The sequence below is a fragment of the Mus caroli genome, unplaced genomic scaffold (assembly GCF_978045245.1).
Source record: "Mus caroli unplaced genomic scaffold, Mus_caroli_1 scaffold_11, whole genome shotgun sequence".
Lineage (NCBI taxonomy): Eukaryota > Metazoa > Chordata > Mammalia > Rodentia > Muridae > Mus > Mus caroli.
Genome location: NW_028227266.1, coordinates 29,317,234 through 29,335,631, shown reverse-complemented (window position 1 = coordinate 29,335,631; position 18,398 = coordinate 29,317,234). Strand labels below are relative to the sequence as shown.

Genomic DNA, 18,398 nt, shown 5'->3' with positions numbered 1-18,398 from the left:
AAAGAACTGGCTGCTTGTCCAGAGAGCCTGGATTCAATTCCCAGAATCCTCACGACAACTCACAACTGCCTGTTTCTCTAGTTCCAAAGCTGCAAATGTTGTCTTACATATGTGTGCACAGGTAAAACATACACAAAATAAATAAAATTAAAAGAAAAAATGCAAGGTGAAAACATATCAGTCTACTGTTGCGATTGGAGACTTTACGGTACGTGTATCCCCAGTGGACTAATCTAGCAAGTAGCTGAAGCAGTCACCAGCATATAAATGGTCTCACAGATTACTTACAGGCAGGCTATATGTGCTTCTCAGATTCACCAAACACTTAATGCATATTCTGGGGTATAAAATGCACTATATGAAGTTTAAGAGGATAGTGAACTCACATTTGCTCTCGGACCATTAAACATACTATACTAGGTTTACAAAATTAGGGACCATGCAATGTTTGCTCTTGGCCATCATGAACACGTCTATAACCGAAACCCAGAAATTAGTAAAACAAAGCCAATCCTTTGAAAAACATCAATAAAACTGATAAGATTCTAGTCATTTTAACTGAAATGGAGAAGTGGCAAAAGGAAACAAACTACTAATATAAGAAATAAGTTAGGGGCACATCATTAGAGATGACAGACAACAAAAGGAAAATATGAGCAACTGGAAATGTGTCAGACTCACACACAAAGACATACACAATGAGTAGGTATATAGATATTTAAGCTGCTGAATCAATAATTAATAGGTTTCAAAAACATCACTGAGCACTAATAAATTCAGTAAGTTTTACCAAATACCTAAAGAAGAAATTATGCAACCAATGTATCTAGAATCTGATCCAGAAGCCAAAAAGGGAGAGGACCATGCCTAACTCATCCTGCAAGGCTTTCTTGCAAAAGCAGACAAAAGCTTGTTATCCAGAACATACAGGGAATTCCTACAACAGAAAAAGAACAGCCTAATTTAAACAGCAGGAAAAAGACTTAACAGATACCTCACCAGAAAGATACAGATAATAAAAAACATGTGAGAACTGCTTAGCATCCTACATCATTACAGAACTGAACAATCAAACAAGGTCTTTATTGGGATAGCCCAAATCCAAAGCCTTAGCAATACCCAGCACAGCCAAGGCATGGAGCAGCAGGGAGTCTCATCCACTGCTGGGGGGGGGGGGATACAAAATAGTACATCAATCTGGGAAAAAAACTGACATTTTTCTCTTAAAGCTAAACGTATTATTATCATGCAAAGCAGCCTCATTCCTTTTGAGTTTACACACATGAACTGAAAACTTGTGTCCATAAAAATTCTCTCAAGGGATGCTCACTGCAACTTCAATCTTCCAAACATGCAAGCCTCTGAGATGCCCTCCAACAGTGAGAGGGCAGAGTGCAGTCAGCGCAGGTACACAAAGGAACCATGCTCAGTCGAACAGAAAGGAGTTCTCAAGCCACAGAAGATAAGGAAAGAAGCTCCCCACACACACAAGCAGTGACAATATTCAATCAATATGGCAAATTCCTTCCAATTATCTCTATGAAACTCAATGAATCATAACTTCTTTACATTTAAAAATGTTTGTTTTATGTGTGCAGGTGTTTTGCCTGCATCTAGGCCAATGGACCACATGTGTGTCTGGTACTATAGAAACCAGAAGAAAGCATCGGATTCCTTGGAACTAAAGTTACAGAGGAGCCACTGGGTACTGCATACCAGGAACTGAATTGAACTCGGGTCCTCTGAAAAGCTGCCTACTGAAGCCCCTCCAGCCCCAAATCATAGCATAAATGTAAATACTAATTCATGTTCTGTGTGAGAAGATGCTCCCATCAGATGTACAGCAGTTCTATTTACTGAAATGTTTACATCTGCATTTTTGAGAATCAATGTGAATTATTAATATGCCAAATATACAGATATATATCTCCTTGGACACAGAGAAGTTTTAAAGGCTTATTAGCAAATGGGGACATGCGAGGAAGATCCAACTGTGACAGTCTAGAGATGATATCACTATGAAGACAATAAAAAAAATCAGTGGTTGTGAGGGTTTTCTGAGAGGAAGGTACAAATGAGCACATGAATTTTAGAGCAGTATCAGTATTATTTTTATAATACTACAATGATGGGTATGTGCCATTAAATTTTCTTCCCAGCCCATGCTACAGAGTGCCCAAAGAGTAAAGTCATCTGTAGTCTATGGGCTTTAGGTGACATTGATATGTTACTATAGATTCAACAGCTCTTAACTGCATAACTGTCAACTTCTTTTGAATGCCTTTAAAAAATATCCCTGTGCAAACAAAAGACAGCTTTCCTGCACAGTCTTTCAGTTCTGAAATCTGAACTATATGTAACACAATTTGAAAATCACCTAAATATGTTCTAATTTATTGGACAAAATTTCTAAATTAAAGACCTTGTATGTTGAGCAGACATAAAACAAGAACTTTAAGGCTTTGTTTTGTATATCTGTAATCTTCCTATTTCTGAGAAACATAAATAAAATAATATTTGGAATACTTTAGTTTTATAATATATGTTGTAAAGGAACAATACAAAATCAAAGCAAAATTCTTCATTATACTAACAATTTTAATTTGCTACTAATTTCTTATCTTAATTATTACTAACAAATAATTACTACCATTCAGTGATGCCAAAAATCAGTAATTCTAGACAAGAATTTTTCCTGAGAACAAAAGGAAATATCTGCTATTTTTTCTGAGAACACTCATTGACCATGTTTTTTGGGATTCTTTTATTACAAGGAAAGAATACAAAAAATGACAGCTAGTCTGAATTATAAATTTTCATAAAAAGAAAGAAACACAATCTAAATCAGAGGCTGGACTATCCTCAATACAGAACCTGCCTCGATTCTCTAACGCCTGGGGCAATAGTTTACTCATCTATGAAATGGAATAATGGAAACTGTACAAAGTTTCAGCTGGAGGGCTGGCAATTGGCCCACGCGGTCTGCTCACACAGACGCTCTCCAAATGCGAATACTCAATCCATTGTGGTAGTGACAGTGTCTGCGAAATGGACTGAGCTGAGCGGAGAGATTTAACGCATGTCTGTGTTGGAATGCCAAGCATGGGAACAGAGTTCAGGAGGTATTTTGAGACAGGGAGGCATTCCCTTGTAACCAGCTGTCTGCTTTGTGACTATGACACGAAAGAACCCTGAGATTACTGTAATACTTATATTTAATCTTCAGAAAAGATAAACTAATAAATCTGGATGAATTTTGGTTTCAGTGAAAATATAGTTAGCATCTTTTTAAGCAGTAAATGCTCTTTTTTAAAATATTTTTTAAGATTTATTTATTTTATTTATATGAGTATACTGTTGCTGTCCTCAGACACACCAGAAGAGGGCATCAGATCCAATTACAGATGGTTGTGAGCCACCATGTGGTTGCTGGGAATTGAACTCAGGACCTCTGGAAGAGCAATCAGTGCTCTTAACCGCTGAGCCAGCTCTCCAGCCCCCAAGTACCTTTTAATAAGGTTTATTAATGCCTAGGGTTGGAGAGGCAGCTCGGCAGTTCAGAGTGCTTACTGCCCCTCCCCACAACTGGAATTTGATTCCCAGCACCCACATGGCAGGTGTGAACTGCTTGTAACTACACTTTCAGGAAACCCCATACCTTCTGACCTCTGTGTGCACCTGTGGGCATGTTATGCACATAAATTCATGTCAGCACACATGCATACACAGAAATAAGCACCTCACAAAACATTCTCAAAACCTGACCACATATTTGATCAAAAAAGCAAGTCTCAACACGTACAAAAAAAGTTGAACTAACCTCCTATATCCTATCAGAGCACATGGATGAAAGCTGGATAGCCACAAGAGAAACAACAGAAAGCCTACAGACTCAGGGAAACTGAACTCCCTTCTGAACTACTTCAGGGTCAAAGCAGAAATAAAGAGAGAAATGAAAGACTTTCTGGAATTCAATGAAAGTGAATAGAAAGCATACCCACGCTTATGCGACACAGAGAAGCAGTGCTAAGGAAAGTTGATGGCACTACGTGCCTTCATAAAGACGCTGGAGAGAGCTCTTACTAACAACTTAACTGCACGCCTAAAAACTCTACAACAAAAGAAGCAAACACACCCAAGAGGAGTAGACAGCAGGCAATAATCAAACTCAGGACAGAAATCAATAAAATAGAAATACAGAGATCAATACAAAATATTGATAAAACAAAAATTTGTTTCTTTGAGAAAAAAAAAAAATCAACAAAATTGACAAACCCTTATCCAAACTAACTAAAAGTTAGAGAGAGAATATCCAAATTAACAAAAAGAAATGGGTACATCAAGGAAATCCAAAGAATCATTAATTCATACTTCAAAGCCTGCATTCCATAAAATTAGAAGACCTAGAAGAAATGGATAAGTTTCTCAACAGATAGCATTTACCGAAGTTAAGTCAAGATCAGAGAAACAATTTAAATAGACCTCTCTCTCTCTCTCTCTCTCTCTCTCTCTCTCTCTCTCTCTCTCTCTCTCTCACACACACACACACACACACACACACACACACACACACCCCTAAAATAGAAACAGTCATTAGGATCCTCTAACAGGCTCTTTCCCTTCTGCTGACGCCATGCCATCCAGTCTGAGGAAGACCTGGAAACCCCAGGGTCAGGTGAGCCATTGCCTCCGGCATAGAGAAGCATCTGGATACATTGTAGACGTTGGTCAGCTAGCAGGTGGGTCAATGCAACAAAAACCAAGCCTGGAGCTGCTCCCATCACTGATGTTCTGCGATCAGCTACTGCAAAGTTCTGGGCAAGGGAAAGCTCCCTAAGCAACCTGTCATCATGAGGGCCAAATCCTTCAGCAAAAGAGCTGAAGAGAAGACTAAGGGTGTTGGAGGTGCCTATGTACTGGTGTCCTGAAGTCACCCGGTGGGGGTTAATTAAATGCTAACATTTTTTTTAAAAAGGCTGCTAACCAAAAAAAGTCCACGGTCAGACAGTTTAGTGCAGAATTCTACTAGACTTTCAAAGAAGTCCTAATACTAATAATACTGCTCAAACTGTTCCACAAAATTGAAACAGAAAGAACACTGCAAAATTCATCTTATGAGGCCACACTCATCCAGATACCCAAATCACACAAAGATTCAACAGAGTAAAAAACAAAATCACAGACCAATATCCTTCATGAATATTGATACAAAAATACTCAATAAAACACTTGCAAACTGAATTCAAGAACATATCAAAAAGATTATCCATCTTCATCCAAGAGAGTAGAGAAACTTCGTGGAGCAGATAGAGAACCCCATAACCAAACAGTAGGCAGAGCTTAGGAAGTCCTGTGGGAGAAGGAAGGGTCTGAGGAACCAGAAGGTTCAGGGACACCATGAAAACAGGGCCCACAAAATCAAGTGGCAAGACTCACGGAGGTTTACAGAGACCAGGGAGCCTGTATGGGTCTGATTGAGGTCCTCTGGATATTTTATTAAGTCTGAGTAGCTTGGTGTACTTGTGGGAATCCTAACAAAAGGGAGATGGGGCTGTCCCTGACTCTATTGCCTACTTGCAGGACCCTTTTCTCCTACTGAGTTGCCTGGTCGACCTTTGATGTGATGGTATGTGCCTGGTCTTATTGTAGGTTGTCATGACGTGCTTGGTTGATGGCTCTGGGAGGCCTGCTCTTTTTTTTTTTTTTAAGGTTTGTTTGTTTGTTTATTATATGTAAGTATACTGTAGAGGGCATCAGATCTCATTACAAATGGTTGTGAGCCACCATGTGGTTGCTGGGATTTGAACTCAGAACCTTCAGAAGAGCAGTCAGTGCTCTTAACCGCTGAGCCATCTCTCCAGCCCCGAGGCCTGCTCTTTTATGTGTAGAGATTCGGGGTAGATATGGGAGAAAAAGGGGGTTGGGAGAAAGAGATTGGGCGGGGGTAGGGGTGGGGGACTGTAGTCCAGATGTAATATATGAGAGAATTTTAAAAACCATGAAAATAAAGATAGATAATAAACAAATAAATAGAATTGTTAGTATCATCTACTCTAAAGCAACAGAAGAATAGTAAGTGTTACATATTTTATTAAATACAATTACCATTCAACCAAGGAAACTATACTTTAGAAGAGACAAAACAGGATTTCCATGAGGAAATGTTAGAATAAGTATGTTTAAATTTGTCACTTTAAAACTGATACTGACTTGCTAAAGAATGTAATAATAAGAAAACAAAAGCTTTTGACACTAAGACAACACGGATATTATACTTGCAAATGCTTCATTTCATGTAGAGGAACTATCTAGAGTTGATGTCTTTGTTTACTGAATTTTGACCTTTTAAAAGTTATTCAACTTTCAACATAGTAAAGTTTCCTTTGTATTTTCCCTAAATATTTTCCAGGGTTATTATTCATTTTTGGAAACTTTAAAATAAGTCAAGCTTGGGGTTTTTCTTAAGAAATCCAAGAAATAGACAAAAAGGGGTCATCATTTTCAGAACATGCCCACCCACAGCAACACACAACACACACAACACACACGAGGACAGGGTTTCTGCTTCCAAGGCAGCTGAGAAGTCTGTGCACAAAAGATATGGAAAGAATGAAGAGATTTGAGAGGGAAGACCTTAGGCACGTATTAGTTAAGAGAACTTCAGATGATGTTAATAAGAGGCGGTGAGGACTCAGAGATGAGTGACCTCGTCTTCATAGCCTCTGGAAGAACTTTTCCTATGGTTAATACTCAGCAGACATTCACCTCATCAGCTAAATGAGATCTGTTTGACTGATATCTGTTTCATCAGATATTCTGTATGCATTTGGATACATAATAGACCATCTGCTAATATTTTTGTATCATGAAAGCTATGCTCTATCTACCTAAACCTGCACCCAGATAGCCTGGGCTATCTTCCTTGAGGACTCTAGAAGTTAATGTGTGTCCATTTGCATGTAGATGAGAAGAGGTGGAGAAAATATGCCCTACTGTGATGTGACAAAACTTTTCCTAGGGAGCCACAACACATACACATCTTCTCACCCCAGACGGAGATTCCTCAACAGACCAAAGTACAGAAAACACCACACTCCAGCTTGGTGAACCAATGAGGGTTTTTGGAGTTACTTACAGGAGCATCAATGACTCAAAAACAGTTGCATTACCAAGGCTTACCCCAGCAAGAGTGATATGGGACCCTAGAGCAGACTGCATAGTCTACAGATAGCTCAACAGCTTTGTCTAGGTATAAACTCTCTCAAGCAGCTAGTCTGGTCTTGGAGACTTCTTTACAGCCTTTGTTCTTTTGAAAGGGTTTTGTTCCTCTCTACCCACCCCATGCCCAGCTTTGCTCTGCATCATCTGAGAGGGACTCTGTTTACCCTGAGGGGAAGAGGCCTAATGAATCTGCTCAGTTTCAGGGGGTTCCTAGAGCTATTCTGAGTTGATTACTTTTCTGCTTAAGGAGTTTTCCTGCAGGATAAAATGCTTCATTCTTGGAGGTGTGGGGACTGGAAGGAGGGGTGGCATATAACATTTGCCCTCTAATGCCATGCCAAGAATCTAGACTGACAATCATTTACATGCATTTCTGAAATGTATTAACATTTAGGATATGTTTGCAGTACAAATTACAACAAAGAATGATAGAGAAGTTGCCAAAGCACACCAGTCAACCATACTAAACCTTGGTTCAAATCTTGGTACCTCTGATTTTTTTTCCCCACTGTGGCAGGAGAGCTCAGGACAACCGCTTTACTACTGCGAACCTCAGCTTCCTTCTTTGTGAGGCTTTCAATTATTATTTTTTAAAATTCTCATCTAATTTAGCTTATGGTTGGCACATGTGAGGGGGCTGCTAAGTGAGCCATGGGAAGGCTTCAGTAATTGCACACAGTGAGTCAAACAAGAGATGAATGCCATCATTATCAAGTAGTAAACTATGACTCTGGTATAGTAAACACTATTAACAAATGATCCGAAATGTTTTACGCAGTTTGGTAGGATATTTACAACAAAGGAACTATCTAACAGCTAGGTCGAGAATACACAGAAGCACAATCACATTACAATTATGCATTTAAAGTGTGGCTAATGATAAGAAGAGATGCTAAAATGTGTTAGACTGCAGAGAAAAACTTCATTTCAGACATACCAACCATGTTTTGTGGAAAAAGAACATGAGACTTCTATTCTTCTATTAGTAGCATTAGTTTATTAGAAAAATATTTAATATTTGCACGTAAAAATCAGTTACCATTTCTCTTAATTGACCAAACTTCAAATCAGCAAAGCCCTATCTGAGACTTTTCTGATTTTGTTTATTTCCTTCACTCTCACCAAGTTCCATCAATCACCTGATGCTAGCCATTCACACGCTGCCTCATGACCAAAAATAAACGTAACGTCCCAGCTTTGGCTATAAAAATCACCAAGATTAAAAATGGGTACATTCGTGTGTGCTCCTGTGCGTGTGTGCTCCTGTGCGTGTGTGCTCCTGTGCATGCATGCTTGTGTGAGTGCATGTGTACACATGTGCTTTATAAGTTTTAAAGTACACGGTCATGAACAGGTCTGGGGCATAGGTCATCTTGGATGTACAGGCTACATCTGTATCACCTATCCGCTCAAGGGGATATAGGAGATGGAGGTTCCAAACCCTCTAGTTTATGTATCACTAAGTTGTTTTTGCTTCTATGCTCTAAAAGAGAAAAAACATCAAATGCAAATGCTCATGTCTTATCTGTTATCAAAACATTGAAATAAAAACATACCTCTCCAAACAAAAGCATGTTATAAAATGTTACACAGAACTTAGAACTTCATTGTTCCGCCTAGAAACTGTGGTGACATGCAACAGAACACATCTTAATTACATACAAGCTGAATTCTATCCCCTAATCTACATTAATGTCTAAAACTAAGATTTACAGTATGTAAGATACCGTTACATAATCAGAACATGATTATTCTGTTTTTAAAAAATATATAGATATCCTATATCTTATTTTCTCCCCAAAACTAAAAACTGTGTACAAAGTAAAGTCTCCCTACAAACATGTGCTTTCCAATAGGCAGCTCACTCCCAGGCAGAGGCTCCCTGAGTGCAGAGCAGGCCATGTGAGACATGCTCAGTGTCTGCTAGGCGGAGGAATTACTGACCTGAGACAGCACACTGTGAATCTCCTGAGGAGCGAGCAGGGCAAGGTGAGTAGCATCACTCGAACAGTCAGGAAACTGCAGGCTGCCAAGCCACGCACACATCTTGTTGCACAACCTTCCTAAGGCTCTGGTCCTTTAACACAGTTCCTATGCTGTTGTGATCCCCAACCATAAAATTATTTCATTGTTTCTTCATAACTGTAATTCTGCTACCATTGTGAGTCGTGATATAAATATTTGATCTGTAGGATACCTGATATGCGACATCTGGGGGGGGGGGGGGGCTGTGGCCCACAGGTTGAGAACTGTTGCCACAGAGGCACTTGAGTCACAAATAGTCCCTTCTCTCATGACATGTGATCAACAACTCACTTATCTAGTCTTGTACTTGAGGTTGTATATTCAGCTGATTCTGTTCAGCTCCGGGCTTCAACTATGGTGTCTCCAAGTACTGATATGAAAGGCTAAGAAGCACCATGCTAACAGTGTCACTGTAACTCAGGACTCCAAAGCCTCAGGAACTTCTACATACCACCAAGAAAATACACAAACTCTAATCTCAATAGTGTGCTCACAATGGCATAATTACTTTTTAAAAGATACCAATTTATTTTGTTGTAATAGTTATTCATAGTCCAATTACATTTCAATAGAAGCATCTTACCACCAATTACAAGCCTTTAAGCAATGTGAGAAATATATTATAGAAAGCAATTTAATAGTCACTCTAGATAATGAAATCGATGTAGAGGACGCATCCTCGCAATTACCTGACAGGCAATCTGCACGAGGTAGACCAGCTCTTTAGATTCACAGCCATTTTTCATTACTTCATTCTGTTCTTCTGATAGTGAAAGCTGTGTCACAGAAGAAAGGGACAAGAAAGTCATGATTGGAGAATGAGAATAAACTAAGCATACAATAATACTTGATCCTTGACATCAAGTTAATGTGCCTTATAAGTCTATAGCTTAAAGCGGGTGAATGAAGAATTCAGAATTTAAGAAGACATTGTTTTCATGAATTCGCTTTGTGCCTGCTATCTAACTGGCACAACTGAATAAAAGCGTAAGTAAGATACTGCTGTTACATAATCAGGCCATCATCCCCTTTATTTATTATGCACAAGAGCACTAAACTGCATAGAGAGAGATTACAAGACAAGTTTTAAAATAGCTCAGACTACTGTAGGGAAAGCAGGTTCAGCCTATATCCATGGTTAATTTCAGACTTAGCATTTATTTTATTTTTACTTGAATAAACAGACAGCATGCAGAGACTGTAAGGTCTCATGTGGAAAATACAGATGTATGGCTTCTACTGAAGAATACAGAAAATTGGCAATACTGGGCCCACATGGGCAACAGCTGAGAACGAATCATGTCTTCATGAGGTATAGAGCCAAAATAGTTTGCTACAGATTTGATTACTCTTTATTTATTTATTTATTTATTTATTTATTTATTTATTATATCTAAGTACACTGTCGCTATCTTGAGACGCACCAGGAAAGGGTGTCAGATCTCATTACAGATGGTTGTGGGCCACCATGTGGTTGCTGGGATTTGAACTCAGGACCATTTTGAAGAGCAGTCTGTGCTCTTAACTGCTGAGCCATCTCTCCAGACGGCTTTGATTACTCTTTATCTTATGCCAGCATCCAGGCTACCAATAATCATCCAGCTTGCTACAAGCTTGGTTCTTTTTTCTGTACTCCATTTGCGTCAGGAGTTCACACGGTACACCTGACTCCAATTTGGAAATGAAAGTACAGCATCTATTCCTCAAAGTGCGACCTTGTGTTCAAAAGTAACAGTAAATGACATGTAACAATACTTTACTTATTTAGTGTCTCACCTGGAAAGGGGGAAGGGGAAGGGCACAATACTTATTCTCAAGTCACATGGCATACAAGAAGTCCTTCACAAATGCCATGTGTCATTGCAGTCAATGCTGAAAGAAGCACTCTGCTGAAGAAGATGCATTCTCTACGTGAACAGTGAGTGTCACAGAAAGTTACTTATTAAAAATCTTCAGATATTACAAAGGTACCCTGTTCAACAAGGTAACAATGAGTAACCCAGTTTCATGGTACAGTTGGAGTTTTCAAAAGTTAAAAATTTAAGAATGAAGAGAAGTCTAAGTAAGTTCTGAAGGAGACAAGACTTTAAGGCAGGAGACAGACATGGGCCTGGAGCCTGGCAGAGTCCAGAGAATCAAGAATCTTCCTCAGACAGGACAAGGAGAAGCCAGCCAAATCCTGGGAGACTGTCACTAAAGTAACAAACTGTAATTGCAAAGCACAGCAGCAGAACTGACTGATGTCCAACCTTCATCTGCTTCCTGCAAGTATGAATCAAGGGTATGGAATCAATACATTAAAAACTTAGGAAACGAAGGAGAATGGGGAGTGGCCTATGCAGAGTAGGGAGCCTCTCCAAACAAGGATCTCTATAGCCTAGGAGCATAGTGTTGAAAAGACAAGAAGGGCTAAGAAACATCCCTCTGAGGCGATCAAGACACTCAACAGCTAAGACTGCAATGACACTGAAAGCTGAAAGTGGCTAACGAAGACAGTCTATTCTGTTCCAGAGTATGATGCAGCTCGTCCCCAGGGCTTGGGAAAGTTGGAATGGAAGGAGCTTACTGAGCTACAAACCGCAGGAAAACACTGGCAGCAAGGGGAAGGAGCAAAGAGAGCCGAGAAAGCAGACAAGGAGAGCACACACTACACACAAAAGACCGCAGCTTGGCAATAAAGAACAGAGAAGGCACCTCACCACCCTTCCAGCTTCCTTGAAAGTAATCTCTAGTATAGACTGTAGCCTCAAACTATCTAAAGGAGCTAACGAGTGAAGTCTCTCTGTGGTGGCTAACTTTGGCTGTCAACTTAGCTGCATTTGGAAGCAACTAAAAGGCAAGCTTCTGGTCACCCTGTGAGTAATTTGCTTAACTGATTATCTGAAGCAGGAAAGCTAAATGTGAGTTGCAGCTTCTGGTGTCAACCCAGATAAAGGGATAGGAGAAAAGGAACTTTGCTTTTGTCTACTTGCCCCAACTCTTGCTGACAAGTTCTTCTACCTAATGCTTTAGCATTCCTTCTCCAATAAGAGAACCAACTTCTTTGGAATTCCAATTCCAATGCAGATTGAAGACCAGCAACTCTCCAGGAATCCTCCAGGCCTTTAGCACCAAATGAGACAGAAGAGGCATCCACCCTCACTCACAGGAGGAGCAACTACCAGGTTCTTAGCCTTTCCAATGAGAGACAACCACTACTCCAGCATCCAGACCACATTCCTATAAACCAAGCCGGTAAATGCCCTTTGATATGTGTATTCTTTCTATCAGTTCTGTTCCTTTTGAAAACACACTAATATATAAAAAAACAAAAAAAGAAGCAAAGGAAGCAAGTTATCAGCAAGTTATCTTGAAAAAGACCTCATGGCAGATATGCCAGACAGATAACCACGCTAATGATACTAAGAAAATTAGAGCAAGATGAAAAGAAAGCCAAGAAAACACTCTATAAATGAAATAAAACATTAATAAGAAAATGTTTTAAACTAAAATGAAGCCAAAATCAAATTGCATAGCTAAGAAAATACAACTAAAATGGAAAATTTATTCGAAAGAGCCAAAGGCAGATCAGAGCAGGCAGAAAAGAGTCAATAAACTGGAAGATACAACAATGTAAATGACCAAGTCAGAGGCATACAAAAGAACCAAGCTAAGGTACTGAACAAAAGTGCCAGATCCAGGTGGATGGCAGGACACCATCAAATGTACAAATGTATGTGGATGGGATTCCCAAAAAGGAAGAAACAGAAAAGAAGGCAATGGAATTTCAAGACACGGTAATCAAAAACTTCCCAGATTTAATGAATGACGTGAATACCAAGATGGACATGAATCTCAGCAATATGAACTTAAAGAGCCCCATAGGAGATAGACGAGAGTCCAACTTCCATAGGACAAACCATCTTAAATGCATCAGAAAGACCCACATACACAAGGAATCCGGAAATAACAGTCCACCACTCCTCCTCAGAAACTCTAAAGGCCAGAGGTCATTATGTTCAAATGACCACTCTGAGAACAGTTCCAGGAGGAGTCAGATACAGCACACACTGACAGAAATGATACAACTGACTCTTCATCCATGCAAGCATATAACTGGCTCCAGGACTGAGAGGCCAGGAAGAAGCTGATCCAACATGTCATCTTTTTACAGTTTTTTCATGTGATTCTTCTCACCCTGTTTTAATTTTCTGACATCAAAGTAAAAATGGAGATGTTATAGGAACAGTTTCCTACACTACTGATCTGAAACTGAAGTAAGCAAAAAAGAAAAAAAGACACTAAGGAAACAAGAAAGATGTAAGTGGGAAAGTATTTTATGTTTATATATTAGACAATTTAATATTGTAAAGATCTCATTGCTGCCCCGAAAACAATATACAGAGTCAACACAATCTCTGTCAATCCCCAATGGCAGTGCTTGGTCAAATCAATATTTAAAAGAAGAAAATCAGAGCAACTCATCATTCATGAGTTCAAAACTTACTAGAAATCTGTAACAATGAAAGCAGTTGTGTTACTGGTGTAGAGGCAGGCCTTACAGAACAACGAGCCCAGAAACAATCCCTCATGTAAATGGTTAAAAGATTTTGACAAGGGCACCAAGATCGTCCAATGGAGAAAGGAAAGCGTTCTCAACAAACAGTGCTGGGGAAACAGTAGATCCACATGCAAAGGAACGAACGCAGGCAGGTCATTACCTAACGACTACTACAAAAGGTCACCTCAAGATGGATCAAAATGTAAAATAAGACCTAAAAAGCAGGAAAATTTTAGAAGAATAAAGCAAAAAGGTTTCACACAATTTAAATTTGGGGAACATTTCCTAGGAATGATACACTGTGACATAAGGAACGAATATGAAATATACAAATTTTATGTCACAAAAATTATTAAAATTTTGTATCAAGCTAAGCATGCATGGTACTGTCTTTAATCCCAGAACTCTGAGTTTGAGGCCAGAGTGGTCTACATAGAGAGAAAGTACCAGACAACCAGGGCAGTGGGTCTCAAACTTCCTAATGCTGAGACCCTTGTGTTGTAGTGACCTCCAACCACAACTTTATTTTTGTCGCCACTTCATAACTTCCTAACAGTAATTTGCTAGAACTGTAATGTAGTATCTGAGTTTTCAAGGGGTCTTAGGCCACACCCGGAGAGGGCTGTCCGACCTCCAAAGGGGCCATGACATACAGGTTGAGAGCCGTGAACTAGGGATAGATACATGCTGAGAACTTACCTTGAAACAAAACAAAATACAAAAACAACAAAAGGCCTCTTCCTTTCCTACTGCATCTTTTGTGACTAGAAAGAGGGCTAAGTGGTTACCTGGTGCTCTTCCAGAGGCCCTCAGTTCAGTTCCCAGCACCCAGGTCAGGCAGCTCACTACCTCTTGTGGCTCTCATTCCAGATGATCCAATGCCTCTGGCTTCTGCAGGTACTTACATTCATATGCACATACTCAGAGGCAGGCAGGCAGGCAGGCAGACAGACAGACATGTGGACGGGCACACACACACATTTAATTTTTTTTAAATTGAATCAAAATAAAACAAACTAAGGCCAGGCAGTGGTGGTGCCGCCTTTAATCCCAGCACTTGGGAGGCAGAGGCAGGTGGATTTCTGAGTTCGAGGCCAGCCTGGTCTATGGAGTGAGTTCCAGGACAGACAGCCAGAGCTACACAGAGGAACCCTGTCTCGAAAAAACAAAAATGACAAAAACTAAGGAGGAAAAAAGGGCCATCAATATTATGGGGAAAGTGTATATAATCCATAATATCTATCAATATCAACGATATGCAAATGAGTTCTATAATTCATCATTGGTAATGACAAAATAAAACAATTCTCAACAAACAAGAGGATTTAAAGAGATAGTTCCCTAAATAAAATAAATAAATGGCCAATAAGCATATAAAATGATATTTGACACCACTACTAGAGAAATCTGAACTACAATGTTAACACTTGCAAATTGAAATTACAAATGAGATACTATTTCACATCTAATGAAAACATGATTAGTACATGACTCAGAAATTCCATGTGTATATAATACCCCAATGACAGAAAACTCTCAGGAACAGCTAAAACAAACAAACAAACAAACCAGAAGCTATACAAGCATAAGTCAGTAAGTAAATGGATAAGCAGAACATGGCTTATACTTATACAGTAGAATCTTATCTCTGATTTATAGCTACAATGGGGGTCAAACACTTTAAAAGATGTATTTTAAAAAGTGATAAATGTGAATTGTTAATACAGTCCATGAAGGGAACCTTCAAAAATGTAAACAATATAAATACACTCACTAATTACAAAACCTGGGAGGATATGTTTCGAATAGAATAGTTCAACAAGAAAAGCTAAAATGAATCTTCATCCTAAAGTGAAGCCTTGTCATGAAAAAAATCTAACTGCGGGAGGGAGGGAAGAATACTAGAAACAGCGAACATCTAAGAACATACAGAACATCCAACTCTTTCACAGGGACAGATGGAGCAGAGTAGGAATATCTTCAAGCTCTAAAACAAAGTTACCGAGATTTTATTCACACCTAAACTACCACACAAAATCATAGGTCGAAATGAAGCATTTTCTTTTTTTTCTTTTTTCCTTCCTTCCTTTCCTTTCCTTCCTTCCTTCCTTCCTTCCTTCCTTCCTTCCTTCCTTCCTTCCTTCCTTCCTTCCTTCCCTCTCTCTCTCTCTCTCTCTCTCTCTCTCTCTCTCTCTCTCTCTCTCTCTCTCTCTCTCTCTCTCTCTTTCTTTCTTCCTGCCTCTGCCTCTGGAGTGCTGGGACTAAAGGCGTGCGCCACCACGCCCAGCGAAATGAAGCATTTTCTGATGAACAAAACCTAAACTTCTACCAAGAAAACTTTACTGGTGAGTTGTAATAATATGCACCCAAGAAGAAAAGTAAGCCCAAGAGAATGGAGTATGGCAGAGATGCTGAAGAAGGCCTTAGGTCACTGAGTTTACATCTGTTAGCATATTTTAACTGTCTAGGAAGAATAATGGCCACCTTCAGGAGACAAAGCCATGAACAGTTACCCTGGACAGCACTGAGTGTGGAAGACTACAAACAGTACAGTAATCATGGATAAGAACCCTAAGTATGGGGCTGCAGGATAGGAGCAGGTGAAGTAGTAGTAGTATTTTTTTTTACTTTAAATTGGGTACTCAAATTAAATTCTTAAATATGTATTTTTCAAACCAGAAAAAAAAGTGGTATAATATTTTAAAGTTTAAAAAGGTAGGGAATCTTAGAAATAGAATCAGTCATCCCAAGCAGAACTAGGGAGAAAGAGGTAAGAAGAAAGTATATTTATGAAAAATAGCAAGCATGTAGGACCAAACAGTGAAAACAAAAACCAGCAAACAGATGCTGTATGAGCTGTCAAGCAGAAGAAGGAATCAATAGCCCCACTAAGCTGTGATGTCTATGAACCACAAAAATGGCCAGATACTCCAAAAGTGGTAATCATACCTGGCAGTAACCAATGCCTTCTCTTAACTGGATTGAAAATGTGCTCAACAGGAGGAAAATCAGACCTGGTATTGGAAATGGTGCTAGTGAGGTCACAGGTCCTGGAGGAGGCCCTCCAGCCTCCCCTTTACTAGACCAGCACAATTCCTCACTGTGTTCTAAGTACTTGTCCTTATGCCTTATGTCCTTATGCTTAGATGAGGGACTGGAACCCAAAGAGATGGCAGCTTTAGCACAGTGACTTATCTCTATGCATGCAGCGTTGTAGGCCCAAGTAAGGAGTTACAGTGTCTTCTAAGCACATGCTTCACCTTCCCTAGCAGCTACTTTATCTTGTCCCTCTTCCTCTCTGGGTGAGCTCTACTTTTATCTTTCAATATCCGCATGCCTTCCAGTCTCCAATAAAGATAAGCCCTATACATCTCTGAGTGCTTCAGGAAATCACCTGAGACATCTAAATATCTATACATTTATACATTTCCTTCTCATATGCTTATTGCTCTACTGCTTTCCTTCACAGAGGAAAGATTCCTTCCTTCCTTCCTTCCTTCCTCCCTCCTTCCCTCCCTCCATCCCTCCCTCCTTGCCCCCCCCTCCTCTTTCTTTGACAGAGATACCCTCGAGGTAGCCATACAAGGTATTAAAGAAAGCTATCTGGAAGTGAACTATGCTTTTTAAGACATCCTAAATCAGGTCTGAATAATTCATGTGTTTTTGGAAATACCTAAACCACACTATGAAACAATGAGTTAAATTTATCCAGAGAAAGGTAACAAAACTCAGTAATTTAAATAATTTTCACTCCTTTTAAATTAAAAAACTGCAATATGGGCTGGTGAGATGGCTCAGTGGGTAAGAGCACCCGACTGCTCTTCCAGAGGTCCAGAGTTCAAATCCCAGCAACCACATGGTGGCTCACAACCATCCGTAATGAGATCTGGTGCCCTCTTCTGGAGTGTCTGAGGACAGCTACAGTGTACTTAAATATAATAAATAAATAAATCTTTTAAAAAAAACTGCAATATATCAGTCCTTATTAGAAATAGCACAACTTCCAAAGCTCATGTTTCTAAATTCATTCCAAATCTATCTTCAGAATGATGTTTCCTGTGTTCGCTTTAGTTTTTTGTCACCATGGAAACCAACCATCATTAGTGTTGTGAAAATTTTTAAAAATACAACTCTATTCAGCAGCCTCAAGTGTTCAGAAAGTCCTTTCTCAACAGGAAGCATGGAAGGCAATAGCATAAAGCAGAGGGAAACACAGCATCTCACCACAGCAAAAGTCATTCCTCAAACCCTAATCAAGATGACACAGAGCACACCGAGTCCTCCTCTCATTCATCTCTTACAGTTGGATAATGGTGGCAGAATCTGTGTTGTTCAGACTGCAAACAAGCCTCCTTTCATGGAAGCAGCCCACAGGAGATGCAGAGATGTGAAAACAAGTTCTGATGTGTACTATTAAATGATCCACCCACATAATACATCAACCCCTAATACCTAACACTAAAAATAATAACTCAACTACTTAGTTTAGAGCACTGGCTTTAAAAAAAACACACCTATAGGATCATATTTCGTTAACAAGCAGATAAGCGGTAATTCTGTATATGGGTCTAGTATCAGTAACACAGTAAATTTATTACTGAAAGCCTGGAGA

General features: G+C 39.5%; 1 protein-coding gene across 2 annotated transcripts in view; it reads right to left on the bottom strand.

Moving 5' to 3' along the window:
* Arhgap32 (Rho GTPase activating protein 32) overlaps positions 1-18,398 on the bottom strand; it is a 221,555-nt gene that overhangs the window by 78,243 nt on the left and 124,914 nt on the right. For both annotated transcript variants that reach the window (XM_029481740.2, XM_085844506.1), the window contains one exon: positions 9,936-10,022. In XM_029481740.2, the coding sequence (XP_029337600.1) occupies positions 9,936-10,022 (87 nt within the window). The remainder of the gene's footprint in view (positions 1-9,935; positions 10,023-18,398) is intronic.